We start from the raw sequence: 21,527 nt of genomic DNA, 5'->3' as shown, positions 1-21,527 counted from the left end.
ATATAGCAACAAAAATATTGTATATTTAATAACTACGAATCGATATATCTTATATAATAAAAATTAAATTTGGAAATTGGCAAAAATAGAAAATTAGATAATTTTTTTATGTAGTAGGCTATTGAAAAGGAATTTAAAAATCGATAAGAACAGAGAAGTAGATAATCTTTTCTTGAAAAAGTAGCACCTGGATAAACATAAAACAAAAATAGAATTGATATGTTTTTCAAATTTATTACAGTAAAAGTATCATATATTTAATGATAGCTACACGAAACGATAATATTAAATTTTTTAATTAATTAGAACAAAAGTAGATAATTTCCTTATTCAATTAAAATAAGATTTAAATGCTGACAAAAGAAAAAAAAAAAATAGATAATCTCTTCTTGAAAAAATAGCACCTGGGTAAACATAAAACGAAAATAGAATTGATTTGTTTTACAAATTTAATGCATTAAACATGTTATATATTCAATAGCTATACGAAACGATATACTTTATGTTATAAAAATTCAATTTGTAAATAAACGAGAACAACATAGTAGATAAATTTCTTATACAATTAAAACTGAATTAAAGAACTCGGAAATATTTAAAGACAGAAAAATACATCAGATCTCGAGTTCGATGCATATTTATTATTCGATAGTTTTATCTTTTTATCTTTTTTGTATAATATCCTTGGATTAATAACAATAGAAGAAGAAGAAAAAGAAGGAGAAGAAGAAAGGTGGTCGAACTGAAAGATGTTTTGAAGGATTGACACGTTCACGTCGCAGTTTTACTTCCTGCTTACCTTTTCAAGCATCTATCATACTCGCACGGAATCGTTTTTCTTGTCATGTTCAAGTACCTTGTTAAAAAAAGACGATGCGAAAAAGATGGCCGATTGATGTCGATCGATGATATGAAAATTAATTTTGTAAATTCGTCGTTGACGACGCATTTAAAAACGAACGATACGAAAGTAAGGCGGGCGAATAGTAAGAAGGTCGAGACGACGTTTGATCGAGCATATATAGACATCTAAATCGTGCCACGACGGACGGTGCCATAAGCGTGATGCTTTTTATTACGTAAGTGTCGAACAATGCGTTTAAAAATATGTGCCCAATATACTCGCGCACTGAAAAATCATCGACGTCATAATGGAGTAAAAGAAAAAGAAAAAGAAAAATTTATCGTTCCCTGATTTTCGTTATTAAACATTGCGTCATTGTGTTTCGACCTTTTTATGAAAAAAGAAAGGAAAGAGAAGAAGAAAATGTTTCTATAGAAAAAATATCGCCGAATAAATAAAAGGATCCTAATATTTTTTTATTTCCGGTTTTATAATCTCGTTTAATAGAATTTAATAGATATAGAATGTCCAAGTAAATCATTGAAAAGCTATTCATTAAAACTGTTTACACCTTTTCTCATTGAGTTAACTTTCCGTGAACCGCGAAATTCTTAAGAAAATAATATACATTGTAAAGAGCTTAAGTAACACGTTTGTTATCGTATTGTGTTTTACCGTATTTTAAACGGGTTGATGATATTATTATTAATCTACGTTTCGCACGAGAATTTGCATTTCCAATCGGCCCGACTTAACATGATTTATAAAATTTCGAAATACGATATTGGTTTTAAATAAAAAATACAGATTATATGGAATTAAGGTTAAAACCATCAACAATTATTCCAACATATTAACGTTTATCTCATATAGATATACTTCAGAAAAAATTTATAATATTTATCATATTTAAGTAATAGAAAAATATTGTAATAAACATTAAGAAAACATAGGATGAAATTTATAAAAGAAATGTTTACTAAACAATAATTTTGACGTTTTTCGAAGTAACTATAAGAAAACGTGAAAGTTTGACATTTTTCAATAAATAAATAAATAAATAAACAAATAAATGAATGAATGAATAAAGATCAGAAAAAGCAGGTTACTTTATACGAATTTTTCTAACGTTTTCAACGTTCAAAGAAGAAAGAAAATGAACAACGAGATTAAGACCGAGTCAGTTTTCTTTTCTAGTCTAGCTTCATGGTTGTCCATATACCTACGTACTTAGGTATACAGATGGACGTGGAATCGCGATCAGAATCATTCTGCATAAATCAGAAATTTACTTTAATTTACGCGGCCGACGTGGAAGTTAACGATCCATGTGGCACGTATCTCGATCTCGCGAGGGCGAGGCATGGGCGTGAAGTGTGCTTGGTAGTACGGCCTAGTAGAGGCCGTGCCGAGGGCACGTGCTGCACCGGAAATTCGGTGTTGCAGGTGCGGAGTCGGGATCAACGCGAATTAGTCCGGTCTGCTGGGACGCTGATCGGAAGTTCCATTAATAGAGGAAGGCGAACGATCGGTTAACAATCGTCGAGCCAGCTGAGCCACGTACCTTCGAGACTTTCTATGGCTTTCAAAACCATGACCTTAACGATTCTTTCATAATAATTAAGATAATTAAAATACGGGAAGAGCATAATTCTTCGATCGACTTTTTGTTTCTCATCGAAATTAAATTGATCCTTTGAATAAAGATTCTATTTAAGTTGAGAAATAATAGAGGAAAGAATTTTTTCGCAATTTTTTTATTCAATCTGCGATCTCTCTCCCTTTCTCTTTTTTTCTCGCTCTCTCTCTCTCTCTCTCTCTCTCTCTCTCTCTTTCTTTCTCGCTTTCTATATCTCTCCCTCCCTCCCTCTCCCTCTCTCTCTCTCTCTCTGGAATGAATTTTCGTGTAATCCGATTCAAGAATGCAGTCAAGTAAACTCTTTTCTAAATTAATTCAAGACACGTCCAAGCTGCTCGTTGTTTTTTCTCTTCGTTCTTGAAAATCTCGAAAACCTCGATAAGGAGTATTGTAAAGAAAAGAGGTAAAAAAACAGAAAAAAACAAGACAAACAAAAAAAAGAGATAGAAAGGAGAGAGGATCTTTTTTTAAAAACCCACACTCTGCTTGCAAGCTTTTCTCGACAGTGAATCGAGTCAATACACAACTAGCGTACGTGTTAATTCGCTCTGCTATTCACCGTGATTCATCGCATCAGCTGATTCGTTTGGACAGGGAGAGTAAATCAAAGAGTGGAGCTTTCATGGGAACGATAACCTGCCCTCTCTCTCTCTCTCTCTCTCTCTCTCTCTCTCTCTCTCTCTCTTCTCCACTACTTCTTTCTTTTTCTTTCTTTTTCTTCGTGTACCGCGTACATCTCTTCGTCGTTTCTCTCTTCGTCTCTCTTTCTCTCTCGCTCTCTCGCTCTCTCCCTCGTTTAGAGTGCGTACGAAAATAGTACGCGTGCTCGTTGCAGCAACGAGAATCGAGCCGCAAACTCTCATGACTCGCGGACTCGATGGTGAATTCGATTCGTGGAAAAGCGAAGCCCGTCAAATGAAAAACCATAAAGAGAAACGAGGGAATCCCTTGGAAAGTTTCGTACTTCCGATTTACGAATATTATGTCATTTTAAATAACGAGTGGTCGTTCGATCGTTAAATAAAGAATTTCGTCGTACTAAAAATAAAATGAAATTTTTTTGAAGAAACAATCTGTAAGATCGAAAATTCTTATATTTCCAAGAAAAAGAGAAAGAACTCGATGAAATAAAAAATTTCTAATAAATTCTCGAAATTAATAAATGCCGATCTAAAATTGAATTTGAAAGTTCGAGTTGTCGAATGAAGCTTTCAAGTTAAAGAAAGAAACTCGAGAGAGAATTCGACAACAAGTCGAGCGAAGAAATGACGAATGAGAAGAAATAAACCGCGAATAGAACGATCGTCGGCCAGCCGTTCGAAGTGAACTTTGTACGATGCTAATTACATTCCATTACCTCCCTTGTTAGGCGAGCAAGTTTGTCCGATTCCGATCGCGATTTTTCTTTTCAACTTCTGCAATTATTCAAGAACTTCTGCTGCAGAACAGCTGCACGCACTCCTTTTATCTGTGATCTTAATTTACTCGAAAATCGAAAGTGATAAGATCTCATGACGATTCTACTCTCTTTACCTCGATCTATTAATTGCATCTCTCTTTTTCTCTCAGACTTTATCCCATCTACAAACGATTCAGTAATTATTCTCCGTAATTAACTTCCACGCTCTCGTAAACATAAATCCTTCTTGTTTCTTCTCCTGTCAAAAAGAAAAAAAAAGAAAAAAGAAAGGAACAAGAAAAAGGAAAGAAAAAAAGAAAGAAAGAAATCAACGTCTACGTCACGTTTGTAATTCTTTCTTTCTTTCTATTACTATCGAGATGACGTCGAAATCCGGGGTCGTCGGTTTTGATTTGACGAGCATAGGTTACAAGCACAAAGATTAACGCGATAGGGCGCACGCAACAGGAAACGCCACGGCGCAGCTGCAGTAACGAGGACGAAAATTATTTGCAACGTCAGTGTCGTCCGTAAAATGCGTATGGCCCTCGATTTCATCCACCGCCCCATCTCGACATCCCCGCACCTCTCCTCGTCCCGTTCGACATTCTTAATGAGTTCGTAGATCGTTCCTAGTTAGAATGCACGATTGTATCATCCAATTCTTCCCACGCGAGCAAAGCGAGCGTATTATATGGTAACAAGACTACCAACTGATCTCGATTATTTCGAAGCTGCGAATTTTTCAGTGGTAAAAATTCCCGTTGGAATTTCGCAATGATCGAACTGGATCGGAACGTACGTTCATAGATTTTCAACTAGTCTCTTTAAACGCGGAATAATTCGCGCGGGAGAGAATTTACGAGTGATACACGTCTGATTTATCGCGTTATATATCTTACTTATTTCACACGAGAGTGGACAGACTTTCGCGATGCATCAAGTTATCCAACGTTTTAAGTGATTCTTAATGGACGAACGAATCTTTGATTTCTCGATGGATGGAACCTCGACGATAACGCCAAAAGGATTATAAGAAACGTGAAGGAACATATCTTTTTTTTCTCGTGGAGGAAAAAAGAACCTGTATTCGACTAAAAATATTCTTACTTCTATTCATATTATTCGTAACGGGGATGGGAGTGATTTTCTTCGAAAAAAATAGAAAAAGAAAGAAATATAATAATGTCACAATCCGTCCATAAATATTTCGATATTCATTATTCGTCGTCGGGATATAATACTTTTACTTGAAAAAGAGAAAAAGAAAAAGAAAAACCGATTCGTAGATTCTGAAATTTTCATGATAAAATAAAAATGTTAAAGAACTATGTGGACTATTTTATAGAAAAGAAACTTTTATAAAACATCCAATTTCTTTTCATCGTTCTCGTGCACTCGAACGCGATCTTATTAATTAACCCAAATATCGCGAAGGTACGATGACGTCGGAGGCACGAAATACGAAAGATCGATGACGAGGGTAACGGAAGAGGAAGCGCAGCTGCGATTGCGACGAGCGTGGCGTGACAGCGATTTGCAACACCAATATCGTTCATAAAACATGAATGAGTCTCTCCGTGCTCGATTCTACCCTTCTTCTCTTTCTCTCTTTCTCTCTTTCCCTCTCATCTTTTCCTATCTCACGTAACCATGAGATACTCTCGTGCGACACGCGTCTCTTGTTCTATCTTTCTCTTTCTCTTTTCTCTTTCTCTCTCTCTCTCTCTTTCTCTCTTTCTCTTTTTCTCTCTCTATCTCTATATCTATCTATCTCCATCTGCAAGCGAGCTAAATATAATATTCTCATGTATTTTCAGCGAGATGAATGAAACTACCACGATATTCATGCACTTTCTCTCGATCGAACGAATACGCGACTCATTTAATATTTTATCGTTTTATTTGTTTGTTTTTTTTTGTTGTTTTTTTTTTTTTTTTTTATTCAACCACCTTTGACATTTCAACGTTCATTATCTTTGAATGATCCGAAGAAAAATTTGATAGGATTTCACGACGAGTATGAAGATCGAATTTTACATAAAATGGAATTAAATTTACATCGATGAATTATAAAATATCATTAGTAAAATATAACATAATTAATCGTTTATCATTATATTTTTAACTTTCCACTAGCTTTCATTCCAATTGCAGAGTAGTAATTTTGCTTCGTTGATTTTAATGTAATAAATTCATGCAAAAAATTGTGAAGATCGTTTTCGATCGACTCCATTCGACTAATTACCAAGATCATTCCAACATTCTTATTTAATCGAATCGCAAATGAAATCGCGAATTTCATAATGGGATTTTAATAATCAAGCATCAGTTAATTTATTTACCTCGGTTGAAATTCGTTAATTTTAATTGTAATTTACCTCTACGCAACTTATCATTTCAATTAAATCACGTTCATTAACGTTATCTTCGTTCGATCTTCTTGTTTATTTTTCTACAAATTAAAAACAAACAATCTAATTTTATACCTCGTTTCGTAAAAACGTTATATGTAATTCGAGAATTACTATTGTATATGCAATTAATTAGTGTAATCGTAAAAAGATAGAAACTTTTAAGAGATATATAATATTCGCCAATTTTCCATTGTGAAGATCTCAGATTCTTAAAATCATCGATAAAGGATGAGTAACGAGCTAGTATTATAGTATTTTTTATTTCAATATTAAGTTTTATTATTATAATAAAACATCAGCGTAGGCTATTTTTTGGTCTGACATGTTTACGTAGATCGACTTAAAATTTATGTTCCTAATCGTAGCACGTGTAGTAAAGTATCGTAAATCCTACTTAATCTCGTCTCTCTTCTCTCTCTCTTTCTCTCTCTCTCTCTCTCTCTCTCTTTCCTTTTTCTCTTTCTCTACGGTAACGAAGTCCCAAAGGAATTGAAATGTTTTTATTGCATTACTGTTGCAGGACTTCAACGAAGGTTGCTCAGGATTGGTTGAAGAGGATAGGAGGTCACCATGGCAGTCGGTGAGTGTTGCTTTTTAGTCGAGGTTGGACCAAACTCCACCCACGAATACGACCGAGCTGTGAATTATAGATTAGAGTCACGTAATTTACGCATAATCATGCGCTCGTTGTATGCGCTACCGCGTATTCCGAGCCATCTATCTGTCCCTTTTCCACTCCCTCTTTGACCCTTTGTTATGTTTCTCTTTTTCTTGCTCTCTCTCTCTCTCTCTCTCTCTCTCTCTCTCTCTCTCTCTCTCTTTCTTTTTTCTTCAGAGAAATTCGAGGAACAGATAAATTCTAAAAAAACGTGGATGAATTCTTTTCTTCTCTCGATCTATTCACAGCGATTCTCCTGTAAAATATATTTTAAGAATAAACATTTATTTTCACAGCGACGAAAATTATATTTCAATATCACGCATTTTTAATACATACAAATTTCGAAGATTCCATTTATTTCATTTTGATTATTTCTTTTCTTTTTTTTTCGAGGAAGCTAGTTTTACGTCGATGGATTCTTAATCAATATCGCGAAGTTCTTAGAAACACGAGAGTACCAGAAAGGGTAGAAAAGGGTACGTTAGGCTAATCACAAGCCAGCCGCGGCTTCTTCTTCGTTCTTCGCTTGAAAAAGGCGGCTTCTTTGAGGATCCAGTAACACGAGTCTCCTTTTTCTATTCCACGAGATTTCTAATTTCCAACGTGCGACTCTTCGTAAGAGAAAGTGAGAAAGAAAAAAAGAAAAAAAGAGAGAAAGAGAGAGAGAGAGAGAGAGAGAGAGAGAGAGAAAAGAAAATAAAAGGAAAGGAGAGATTATAGAGAAATCCGTGTACTTTCACGTCGGAAGGAATAAAAAAAATGTGGATGTAATTCGATCTATCCTTCTTACTATCTATCCCTCAACGTTCATACTCTTTTATACTCTCCTCGTCTTATAAAAGTCCCTCCCAATCGGTGACAATTCGTAAGCCCAAGACGTACGACGATACCGTTCTCGTTTCTTAATTTATAGTCTCGCCACGTAATACTAATCTTCTAAACAAATTCCTCCGTGAGACACCGCAATCTCCAACCTCGACCACTAAGATCCACGGAGATACATATTTTTACATTGATAATTAATTCGTCCGGTATATACCATCATAATTTTCGACAACATCCGACAATTATATATTGTGTATTTTTGTAAAAAAAAAATAATACAGACGGTGGTATATACTCATTTAAAATTATAATATCAATTATAATTTTAACGTTTATAATGGAAAATTTAAATTTCAATTTTTCTCAAATTATTTATCGACTATCCAACTAATTACGATACCATCTTTCGGAGCAATTAATGTAAGTATACGTTAACTCTTAATGACGACACAAACAGTAATGGCGAAAACGAGTAATGAAATACATTCATGCTACTGTGTCATAAATTTAGCTGCTTCGTGAACAGTTGAAAAGCAAAGAAAAGGAAAAGACTGTAAAGGGTAGAGGAAGGCTATCTTGGAAGACGTAGTAAAAATTGGCGGAGTCCCTCCTCCACCTCCTCCTCCTCATCGTTTCCCTTACAAAGTCGATCTATCTTCGAGGAGTAACAGCGCGTGGATCGCTTCGGCGGAGGTGCATTTCCGGTGCAGCCGAGTATACGTTCCTCCTCCTCGTACGTTCCTAAAGGGATACCAACGAACTAGGGTGGGGTGGGGGACTCAACGTACACAGCGTCCGGTCCATCCCTCCCCACCATTCTCATTTTCTTCACTTCGTCCATGGCGTCCCATAGACAGTGGACAAGCATGTACCACTGTCAGAACAGTCCCAGGTGGACCCTCGTGCAGTCACTCGAATAAACTACGACGTTCAGTGAATTATTTCTATGTCTTTCGAGCTTCATTTTTTATAAGAGAATTACACAGTTTTCACCCTTAGGAGAGGACTATCTATCATAATTAAACAGTGTGTGATTAATTAAGAACAAATATTATCTCGTTTCTTTTCATTCATATTTCATTATATATTAATACATATGTGTGTGCATACATATATACACACACACATATATCATTTAATGATATTCCGAGAAATGAACAGTTTTTGATAAATCATTTGCAGAAAGTTGGAGAAAAGAATTCAACAACTATGTGAGAACTAAGTGGTATCAGTGAGGAATCTTACGATCAAATTCTGTTAAGAGATTCTTAGAAAATCGAACAATTTTGTAGGTTCACCCATCAATGGACTTCGATAGTTTCACGCGTTTTGAAAGAATTCGAGCATCGAAAGAAAGTCGAGAAGGCAAGAAGGGAAATACTTTCGGTCATGTTTCCTAGCTATTCGAACGTAAAATCGATTCGATTGTCGGTAAATGATTTCAAGGAACTTTGTGAAATATGTGTATGACTTCTCCATTGACAATCAATGACATTACTTCGGTTATCTTCGATCGTCCGTTATACCTGCATTTAAACGGAATCAATCCTACGTAGTATTCTTATAATCGATACTATATTCGCCAATTTGGACCATCGATCTTACATAGGATAAATACCGAAATATTTCTATGAACAATACCAATCAATGATATTTCGTCTTGAAGAGAATTTAACGATCTGTTAAAAAAGTTGTAACTTCTGGTCGATAATATTTTTATCAAATTAAAATTTAATTAAAAAGACATCAACGTTCATCGACAAGATATTCAAGAAATTTCGAAGCACGGTCATCGATTTATCAGTTGATCATCAATACGTTGGGTCCGTATGTTCACAGACAACCCTTCGTATTTCTCGTTGTCGGTGTCAACGTCGTCGACGGACACGACAACGTCACCATCGTCGAATTGTCCATCCTCATCGACGAATCACACGCATCGCAGTGGTGGACACACTGGCTTGACGGCTCTCTTTCGACGTCGGCCTACCTGCAAAATGGGTGCCACGTCTTCGACTAGCGTGGCATCAGCCTCGACGGCTAGTACTTCAACAAATCATCAGGAATCATCGAGTCATCGAATCAGTGGATCCAGTGGATCTACACCGTCGACACCAACTGAGGAACGGGTACCCATGTTATCAAGAAGCACTGGGAACGGTACTACTACGATTAATCAAAGAAGAAGCTTTAGGAATTTATTTAGATCGGTCAGTGCCAACGATCACGAAAGGACCCAACAGTTTCTCAAGGGTGATCCTAGACCCTCGGATGTAGCACCACCTTCACCTTATTTACCCCACAGGTGAATTTCTTAATTACAATGATTATATGGATATACGCGTATTTGACTAAGATTTTATTAAAACTAGATAAATCTATACATAATAATTTAGTGTATAATAATTTAATAATTATTAAATTATTTCTAGATAACTACGTCTAATAATAACAACTATTTCATTTCATTTCAATAGATTTATTTACAAAATATACGTAGTATTATAACGTACGTATATTATAAAGCATGTATTGTAATGGAGTCGTCAATGTTGTGTTTTTATATTTTGTTTACTTATCTTCGGTCGATTTTAGTATATCAATGACATAACAATAACGATCCGAACACAGATCACATTCGCACTCCGAGAACGACAGACGTCGTCCTGCTCGTGATAGACGAGTCCTCAAATCCGCTAGCGAACTTCTTTCGAACGATATGATTTACTGTGGACTTTCCGGTGATACTAATGACCATGACGACGATGACGATGACGACGACGATGATCAAGATTCAACGGAAGAAGTATTTCTTGGCGTTGATGATGCGAGGTTAGTATAATACTTTTCTAATTTCTTTGTAACATTATCACCTTAATATCTTTGGTAAATCTTTGGTTAATATCTTTGGTAAATTGACAAAAAAATACAAGTTGTATTATTAATTCTACCGAAAAAGATTTATAAGTTGTAATATTTAAAGAACAATGTAAAATCGATCGATAATATACGTCTCATCTGTATTGAACTTACAAAATATACATCTCAAGGACATACAAGCAAAGGACAATATAAAATATATCAATGTAATTATTTTTAATTCATGTTTTCATGAAAATTAAATGTACTCTCTATTACGTATACATTTGACTTATAAACAAACAAATGCTGTGATACGTGATCCTTGAGAGATTTAATTAACAAATCAAGTTTTCGAAGCAAATGTGATTTTTAATTCATTACAGGTATTATAATCTCTCATCGACCTTGCCATCACCAGGATCAGCAGCTTCAGGTCAAAGAAGACACTCCGTCGGTACTTTCCTTGGTAAGGATAGAAACACTTGTTCTGGAAGAAGACCTACCCAAACAGTTGAAGTCTTGGTAGAACCTAGTAGTATGGCACCACCAATACCAACCGATACAGTCGATGGTATCGTTCGTATCGATGACAGAAGAGACAGATCAAGTGGATGCAGATCTAGACGAAGGAGACATAGAAGCTCGTCCAGTAAAGGTGAGTAAATTTTTTTTTTTATTTATTTTATATGTCACATTTGGGTCACGTGATCCTTCTCCGTATAAATTTTGTCTTCAAAGAAATAGATAGATTTATTCATGTAATTCGTATACTAATGTAACAGAAGAGAATAACATCGTAATAGGTACTTTTGAGCGATTTCAAGCGACAAAAAGAGAATGACGGACCGGCATTCTATCTTGATTGATGGTCAATGATAATAATTATTATTAGGCACGGTTCTTCAATAGACAAGTCGCGTGTTCCCACGGCGTGCATTTTATGGACAGCTTACCCGCATAGATTGCAATCACAATGGTCTCGTTACGCGATCAACACGTTACATAATTTGCAATAAGTAGAGAATTAGAAAGAGAGGGAGAATTGTCAAATCGTGTCAACAAGTCGTTGAGAATGTTGCGACGAAATGATAAATTCTTATTCGGTTATGTTAATAACCATATTCTACGATAACGAATAATTCTGATATTTTCATTTTACATAAATGTTAAATAATGCGTTCGGTGAAAAATTATTGCATTAAAAAATTGCACGATTTTAAGCAGGATAATAGAACACTCAAATTCTTTTTTAAACGATAGATACGTATAAAAAGCTAGTGTAAAAAAATATAATGTATCTACAGTAAATAGAAGATTGATTCCAGATCTAAAAAATCGGCAGAGATAATATAATATGAAATCATATTAAAATAGTATCATTTTAAAGTGCTTGCATTTTTTATGAAACATGTACAATATATAAATAAATGATATAAGGTATCATTTCAAAAGAAAAATTATTTCAAAAATTTAAAAAGTCAATTTTGTTCTTCTTTTTAATTGACGGTCATATTTATTACGGCGAAATTCTAAAATAAAAATATATCAACTTTTAAGTCCTTAGAACTAATGGCTGACGATTTATTTGACTTGATATAGTATATCTGTCTGCATACAACATAAAAATTAACTTGGGTTATAATAAATGTATATGTACCTACTTATTTAACGTACAAGATCATAGATCATCGTTGTAAAGAGAAGATAGAGCGATCATGCAAAAGTTCGTACTAATCTAAATCATTTCCAAAGAGAACGTCGGAGAAAGGCGAGCCCATGAATAAGGCCACGCGAAGCAGGTGAACACGATTAAACGATGTCGTGGAGAGACGTACCGAAAAGGCTTAACAGAAATAGAAGATTTATTATCCTCTTTTCCTCTCTCTCTCTCTTTCTCTCTCTCTCTCTTTCTCTTTCTCTTTCTCTTTCTCTTTCTCTTTCTCTTTCTCTTTCTTTTTCTTTTTCTCTCTTTCTTTCTTTCTACGCTAGCCAGTAACTACCGGGAACGTACTTACTATCGTCGAGGGTTCGCGCGATAATTCCACTTTCACGTCGCGTATTCGACTTCGAGACGCGAATCAAGATTCTCGGCTATAAGGGATATCCGGTTGATCTGCGATCAACTCGCAGATTAAGAGAACTCGAGAACACAAAACAAATATAGAAAGTTAATCTTATTCTAAAAACTAAAATCGACACAATTGTTCCAGATAAAAATTCACGATAAGGAAAAATAAAAAATAAAATAGAATAAAATAAAATATAAATACCCAATGTGGAAAAATCAAAAATTCAACGTGAATTGTAACTTTGAAGGAAAAAAAAAAAAAGGAGAAGTTTCCTTGAACTTATCGCTTCGATTTAAGTTATAAATACAAAATGTTAGGTATAAAAGTTAAGAGAAAAAAATAAATAAAAAAATAAAAGACAACGTGGAAACAGTAGAACGTCGGATGTAGAACGTCCCCGGAAGCACCCTTTAGTATTCGATCAACGAAAGCAATAGCTTTTTCCGTCGACGAGACGTCGAACTCGTCCGGAGAGTCAAGGAGAAAGGTAAAAGAAGAGTTCGAAAATTTACGACGTTACGTGGGTTCCGTATAACGATTGGCCGCTGGTAGAAATCGGTCCCACGTGTCCAACACTTTTAACCTGCCCTTCCGATGGCCCTTAGCTTTGCCTGCACGTGCCGCATGTGTCGATGAGGGACTAATACTAATCGTTACGTTTCTCTCTCTCTCTCTCTCTCTCTCTCTCTCTTTCCCTCTCTTTTTCTCTCTCTGATAAACAACATGATACCCGTTAGCATAACCATTTATTCGGTATATAATATTCGTTAAAAATCAATCGAATTATAGCGTACATATATATAGTACTTACGTATATATACATAGTTGAGATAAATTCTCTTTCGATTTTAATCCATATAGATCTTTTTTCTTTTTTTTTTTCTTTTTAGACAAATTCAAATTGTATTTTTTTCCGATGAAGATCGACATATTCTTCTAATAAAAGGGAACAGAATTTTTGAACAGAAATTCCAGCGGTCAGCAATAACGTTTTTCAAAACGAGGACGCTCGATCTTTTTTTCCCTTCCCTCACTCTCCCGTTCTGTTTTTAATTAAAACCGGAAATGAGCCGTGAGGCTTCCTAACCATACCCTTCGAGAATTCTGATTTCGATTTCGCTCTTCTTCTGTTAGGCTCTACTGTATCTCACAGACGTGGAACAAAAAAAAAAGAAGAAGAAAAAAAAAGATTTTGTGGAGAGAAAAAATGGACACAAAAGTTGTCTCCCATCCCGTCAACTGTATTTGGTTAAAAATAATCGAGACACTCGTCCTCCCTCGTGAATTTTTAAGACGTCCGGGGACGTCTCAAGGTCCCATCCTTTTTTTCCCAATATTCTATCTAAATATAACCAAAGCAAATGTTAACCTATGAATATTATAGAATATATCAAAACTTTCTATAAAAATATTATTTATAGTTTTTATTTATTTTTTTTTTATTAGCAGTGTCAAAATTACGTCGGTACCACAACGTTTGAAATATTCAAATTGGTTGCAAATCTTTTTTTCTAAATTACACGGAGAAATATTAGATTGTTTATTTCACGAACATTTTCAAAACACACCTTACACCCTTCGCAGCTATTTATCCATCGTCGTTTAACGTTCACTATCCTTCGAACCTGTCGAAAGGGTTCGAAACGGTGTCAACGGGGAGACCGGAAGTCGACCAGTCGATTTGTTGACATTGTCAAGTCGTTCCCTCTGCCTTGCTTGCCTCGTCTCTCTCTCTCTCTCTCTCTCTCTCTCTCTCTCTCTCTCTCTCTCTCTCTCTCTCTCTCTCTCTCTCTCTCTCTCTCTCTATCATCTATCTCTCGACCCTGTTTTATTAGGTTCGCAGTGCTCGCACCGTACGAACGGAATAAATTGTGTACAAGAACGACGAAAGGATCGGTGCATCCGGTAAGCTGCTGTTACATCCGAGGACCTATATAGTCGAAGTAGAAGGGGAAGGGAAGTGCATCTGGACCATAGGATGACATTAAAGAATGAGAGAAAGAGAGAGAAAGAGACAGATGGATAGTTGTCGCTCACGACAAGCGACGTCGTTAAAACAAATCGTCCCTCTTCTCGATTTATTTACATTATGTAAACGCACGAGACTCTCGTGATATTTCGCACGCGATCAACGACAGTTCATCTCTCTCTCTCTCTCTCTCTCTCTCTCTCTCTCTCTCTCTCTCTCTCTCCCTCTCTCTCTTTGACTTTTTTTTCTTAAGACTGTATCATATCGTAAATCTGTCGTCCTCGCAAGACTCTTTCTCGAGTTTTTCTTATCTCGTTGAAAGATACTATGGAAATTAAAAGTTGTTCAACTTAAGTGACGATTAATGAGATATTCGTATCAAGTAATGAGCTTAAAATTGTACTATAGGAAAATTATTTGTAATAATTAACGCACAGAGGAGTATCTATTTTATTTAATCGTTAAGAAGAGGTATTCCGAACGTTTGTCATTATTGGTGAAATGTTTGAGTAGGATGTTGCTGACGCGTAAGTAAATAGATCAAATAGTGGACAGTCATCGATTCTGATTACAAGCATAATAGGGTTAATCATGCACATAACACTTTCAGTAAAGCCACTCAAATAACTTTGATCAGCATTGTTTAACGTATCACGTAATCTAGTATAAACTTCGATAATAGGATTTGGCCTTGTAGCGATAACTCGTTTGTTCCTAATGATGTTGGCAATTAAAAATATCGAAGGTTGAATTTTTTCGAATTAAATGGAAAGTCGAATTAACTGTTTTATTTATATTGAAATATTTAGAAGAAAAATTATTTAAATTGTTTTTACATTATCGCATATAATAATACATTCAAATCATCAATTTAATGATATAATATAATACATCGTTTATATTATAAATTGAAAATATTGTTAATGTGATTAATTTCAAATATTGATTAAAAGTAACCATAATAGTTCGATCAGTCATGTTTTTATGAAAACATTCTGGTAATCGAAGCACGAGTAGAATCGATAAAAATATCGATATCATCGAACGAGCGAAGGTGAGCGGAAAATTAAGCATTCCAAAGGCAATGTCCTTTCCATCTGCATATATATTTACCGGTTATACTTCCTGATGTCGCACAAGCACGGATTCACGATTTCCGGTGGCAGTAACGCTCTACGCTCGTTCCCGGCCACAACTACGTTTCCGGAAGTCGAAGGAACGATACTCTCGTCCAATCGCGATTCGTTCCTCGCATACTCGTGTGTACTCCATCAAATCGCGAGAGACAAGCACGAATGAAAATTTCAGTCAGACTCTAAACTTCATTTGAATAACTGTTTGAGTGATTTATTACCTACTCTGTTCGCAGACTTGCTGACGTTTCTATCGATATAATTTCTCGTCTTTTCTTTTTTTTTTTTTTTTTATTTTAATAAAAGAAAAGCGGATTGAATAAATTTGAATTAATATACCAATATACGGAGAGGCATATGTATCGATGAATTTAACAAAACTATTTAATTGAAATTGTTAATATTAAATTAAGTTTTTTAATAAATTCTGTTGAAATCGTTAAACATTTGAACTCCTATATCGAACCAAGATTGACATTTTTTAGAATAGAATGTTTTATTACAAAATTGTGCATTTCCATTAGAATAAACTATGTGAAACAAGATGCGTATATCTTTTTTTCTAGCAAAAAAAAGGAAATAAAAATACGCGAAAGTTGTTAGTAAATAAACCAGATTAAATTGAGTTTTGAATGTAATTATTCGTTTGAAAGTAAAAATGGACGTAATGAGTCTGCAGAGAAAGTCTTTTCTAAAGGTGTCTTTTATTTTTTTTTCTTTTTTGATAAAGATCACAACAACTTCCTGTATATCCTTCGATTTGTTATCCAGATCACCGCAGGTACTTCGAGAGCGATACAAACATCCGGGATGAACGAGAGTTTGTCGAAGGTCTTTCAACGTTTAACGTAAACGGCCCTTACTGAGAGATTTTAGCCAGCATCCGCATCTCGCGTAGAATTTTAAACGAGTTTCTCCCCTTTCGTATCTATGTCTAAAACAGGTTAAAGTGAGAGTCACGCGTGTATCGTTATTCGAGCGAATGTGCTTTCCTAATTTGTGTATATATATACATATATATATATGTGTTTGTGTGTGTGTGTGTATGTATCTAAGAAAAAAGAAAGAGAGTAATCTTTTGAATAATATATTTGAAAATTGAATTACGAAACGAGAGACACGCGAAAAAAATTCACAATACCTTCGAAAATTATAACGATGATGTTTCGAAATTTTTAAAAAGATTAAAATATGTTTCGCAGATTGTAGAAAATCAACATGATCTAATTTTGATTCCAAACGTTATTTACGGGTGGAATTCGAGAGTCGGAACGGTCAGCAAGTACCTAAACGAGACCTGATTGGTCAATACGCAATGTCCGGCAACTACGATTCGTTCGGTGAACCGGAAGTCCACTCTCCTTACTCGTCGATAATAATAAAGTATTTATATATGTTGGATCGTTCTAGAGAGAAAAAGAGAGAAAAAAGAGAAAAAGCTTTGATCTATTTTTTCAAAGGACGATTAACGTCAAAATGAAGTTAATATATTCAAAATAAAAATCATAAATAAATAAATAAATAAATAAACAAATAAGTTGGAAAGAAAAATATTTAAGAGAAAAAATAATCATCTGATCGAAATAAAAATAACATGTTTCTTTAACTTGAGTTGAAAAGAATAATTGATTGTATTTTATTTCTGATTACAACAAACAATCCCAAAATCGAAGAACACGATCCATTATATTAATATTTGATATACAATGGCAGATATTCATAAGTTCTTTTACATGGTAAGACATGATCGTCGATTTGATTGACAAACTAGCGGTAAATAACTTCGCATTGTGAATCTCCGGAACGACGTCTTGACGAGGATCACGAACTGTCTGTCTCGTTCTGCGAGCCGGCATCATGCGCATAAAGTCGTGCCTATTTCTGTTTTTACAGCCGCCCCTTTATTATTTTTATCTTCTTGCCGGCCGCTTATTTTCGTGTTCATATGCATTTTCTACGGTGCATCGACTCTCCCCGTATAGTCGTCCTTTTCTATTTTTATGACGTCTAGCGAGGGAGTAGCGTGGAATTAAAGAAAAAAAGAAGAAACAAAAAGAGAAAAAAACAAACAAAACAAAAGAGAAAAGAAATAAAAAAAAAAAAAGATTGAAAAGAAATGAAACGCAGAAATAAAAAGAAAGATTCCAAGATCGCGAATATACTTTATTCGAGTATTTACAAATTCTACAAGCATTTCAGTGCCCTTTGCGGTATTCTTTTGATGTATTCACCGATCACGATAAATTTTGGTCTTCTGGCTTCGAGAAGGATCAAAGAAAATCTTCTGTCTCTGTGTATGCCACGTGGCAGGAAATATAAAGAATTAGGATCTTTTGATATATTTTATAAATAATTCGACATTTTCAAATCCATTTCTGTCTAGTTACATATCTTTTGGAAGTAAACTTTTACATTTCTCGCATATCTAATACGTGGATATCTCGTACACTACGTACGTTTATATTATTTATGCACAAAATACATATGTACTACTTACTTTTTCCTATATAAAAGATCACGATGAAAGCGTTCTATTCTATTGGACGTGATACTTTTAAAAGAACACGTCAAAGATATCGGTTCTCCTATGGATAGGAAAAAGTTTTATTTACTTTGAGGGCGAGAGTCTGCGTATCTCATGGCAGTGACAAACGTTCCTTTGAGTTGTTCACAACTGATTCGGGTGATCTTTGGTATTCCTCTTGAATTTATCACGAAGAAAACGTAAACGTAGATACGTATTTTCGAATCGATATTTCTTCTCTTTTCAAAGATACGTTTCGAACTGGCTTGTTCTTTTTTATTTCTTTTTTTTTTCCATTCGACGGACGCGATTACGTTGTATGATTCAAACAAATGAGATAATATGCTTATGTAACATGAAGAATCTAAATTGATTGCTGAAATAATAAAAAAAAAGGGGGGGGGGAAAGAAATCTGTAGAAGATTAATAAACTCATCGACGATAAACAAACGTGAAAGAGACAAGACAAGGAACAAGAATTTAACGAAAGATAAAATGGAGGAGCGTATGACAGCGAGACGTTATTTTGGCAGTAGAACTTTAAGAACCCTTCCTTTATGAATTAAGATTGATGTCGTCGGAGCGTCCTTCCGATCCGTCAATCTTCGAATTAACCGACTCGGAAAATTAAATTACTGAATTTATCCTTGATTGGCAATGTCTGTCCTTGCGGTGTGGCACAATCGAGAGGAAGGCAGAACAATTAAGTTTTTCTCTTTCTCTCTCTCTCTCTCTCTTTCTATTCTTTGATTGATAAGGAAGAGAAAGAGTCTAAATAAAAAAATAATCATTGGTAATAATCAATGTAGAAATAAAAGCTTGGAAATGGTACACGTTTTTTTATAAAATCTGAATAGATCTGAAGAAAAAAGAAAAAAGAAAGAAAAAAACACTTTCGAAAATCTCTCGCTTCGTATTTTCTTCGGATTTCCAGGAATTTATACAAGGATTAGGTTTATAACGAGATCAACCTCCAAGCTCCAGCAAAAAGTTTCGGGAAAACGAAGCGATCTTAACGATCTTAAATCCTTCTCCTCTCGGAGCATCATCGTCGTAGTCTTCGTAGGCGGTCTCACAGCTTTCTCGAGAAACAATGAAAAGAGGAGGCCGAAAGAGATTAAGCCGTTGAGGAGTCCAACAATGGACTTGATTAAAGATGCAAATCTCACGGATGCCCGAGAATTTCAAGGATCATGTCGCACGTTACCGATTGCATTTACCCGAGATAAGTTTACTCAGAGAATTCTTCTCTAAAAAGTATTTACAGAGAGTAAAATATTATCCAGTTAAGTTAGTTAACTTTTTACTAAAGGACGTTGACTTCTCTTTAAATTTCTAATTTGTTTCGTTGATGTAATCTTTTCAATTATCGTCCACCGTATAGATTAGATTTGATATGTGTGTTTATATTTTATAATGAATGTTATAAATAATAAAACGTCAAAAGCTTTTAATGGAAAACGATAGAGATACTAGAATTGAAGTATACGAGACAACCGATTAATTGTTATTAGCAATTAAAACAATACGCATTCTCTCAAGTGTATTTAATTATCTGTTTCTCTAGTTCATTGACCAGTGTTATTGTGTGAGTCGAACTTACAAATGTAAATATAATAATAGTAGTAACATAAGCCGTGTTCTCCTATTTGATCACGCTGAAAACGAATCGTTTGAACGCTTCCCTATCTTGTACGTGCTCCAAATTAATTATGTTAGTCTCTTGTTGCGGTATATTAATAAACCGCAGCCGGGTTTAACGCTTTCGTGCGCCTCCGTAACTATCTTCGACGTCTAGCTCGCTTCGAAGGAGTTTTATTCTTTTCTCCTTATGAATGAGAGACTTACAGACGATAATGCATGTGGGTTGCCTACGTTCGGGTGTCCCATAAAAAATAATGTCTTATGTTATAATCTATTTTTTCTTTTTTCTTTTTTCTTTTTTTTTTTTTTTTTTTAATGAAATAACCAACTATATTTTTCATAAAATAATATATTTTATTTTAATAAAATATTTTTAATACAATAACAACCTAACATTAGTATGTCAATTTTATACTTGCATATTATAAATCAGTTCTTTTTTTTATTAAATTTGAAAGCATTATCTTCAATTTATTAATTGCATTAAAATTATAATTTTATTTATATATATACATATATATATACCAGCTGTCTCATTTTAATATAGAGATCGGTATAGAATGGATATCGATCTTTATATTAAAATAAAAATTGATATTATAAGAATAACAAAAATTGTAAAGAATATCAATACAAATCTAATCTAAATAACATCTATAGTATATCTTTCCATCGATACATAATACTAACATAAGAATATCTAGTATATATAATAATACTATAATATAGGCACGGCACAATACTTATGATTTGTGATTTGCGATGTTAATTTGTGATCGTGATCATGAACTTTTATTAAAATGTCAATTTCTTCTTGAAAAAAAAAATTATTATGACCTCTACATCGACAACAATGCTCCCTGTGAAATAGCTATTACAGTAAATATTACATTTCCCTTTGAAAACATAACTATTTAAAACATTCGTTTCTAAAACCAATACGATCGAAGATATCTATTACATTAGTCGTAACATGTAAAATGAGACACTCGGCAAATGGTCACATATTCCTTATTAAAAAAAAATAAATAAATAAAAATAAAAAGAAAAGATATAGAAATAGATTTAAAAAAAAAATGCAATATAACTATATATCTGCACTCTGTAGACAGAGAGATAATCGTAAATATAAAAAACGAAAACGTATATATCATCGTTCAAGTCGATGCGATTTGAATTATGTTCGTATATCGTTACGATCGTAACAAGACAAACTAGCGATTTCGCACGAACCAACACGCGGTTAAACGGCCATAAATTGCGCAACAATGATCGCGTCGTGGCGCGTATCACTGAGAGGAAAATAATAGGATGAAACGATTCTCGTGGTTAGCACCACGAGAGAAGAGAAAATTTATCGGCGAGTTATTTCTTGCACTCCGGCTCAAGCTGCCGGACAATTCCTTCCGACGAGATTTCCAAGAAATCATGGAAATTCTATCTCTCTCTTACTATCGAATTCTCTCTTTCTCTTTCTCTCTCTATCATTTTCTTTCTCTTTCTTTCTCTCTCTCTCTCTCTCTCTCTCTCTCTCTCTCTCT

The 21,527-nt window shown here is 34.5% G+C and overlaps 1 protein-coding gene across 2 annotated transcripts in view; it reads left to right on the top strand.

The window, feature by feature from the left end:
- The window catches only part of LOC122637125 (phosphoinositide 3-kinase adapter protein 1), a 39,854-nt gene that overhangs the window by 2,299 nt on the left and 16,028 nt on the right, over window positions 1-21,527 (top strand). For both annotated transcript variants that reach the window (XM_043829064.1, XM_043829073.1), the window contains exons 2-5: window positions 6,820-6,879; window positions 9,625-10,090; window positions 10,417-10,617; window positions 11,031-11,302. In XM_043829064.1, coding sequence (XP_043684999.1) covers window positions 6,870-6,879; window positions 9,625-10,090; window positions 10,417-10,617; window positions 11,031-11,302 — 949 coding nt within the window. In that variant the 5' untranslated portion in view covers window positions 6,820-6,869. The remainder of the gene's footprint in view (window positions 1-6,819; window positions 6,880-9,624; window positions 10,091-10,416; window positions 10,618-11,030; window positions 11,303-21,527) is intronic.

This window comes from Vespula pensylvanica, chromosome 1, assembly GCF_014466175.1.
Source record: "Vespula pensylvanica isolate Volc-1 chromosome 1, ASM1446617v1, whole genome shotgun sequence".
Lineage (NCBI taxonomy): Eukaryota > Metazoa > Arthropoda > Insecta > Hymenoptera > Vespidae > Vespula > Vespula pensylvanica.
The sequence above is the reverse complement of the archived record's forward strand: the minus strand, read 5'-3'. Positions and strand labels throughout refer to the sequence as shown.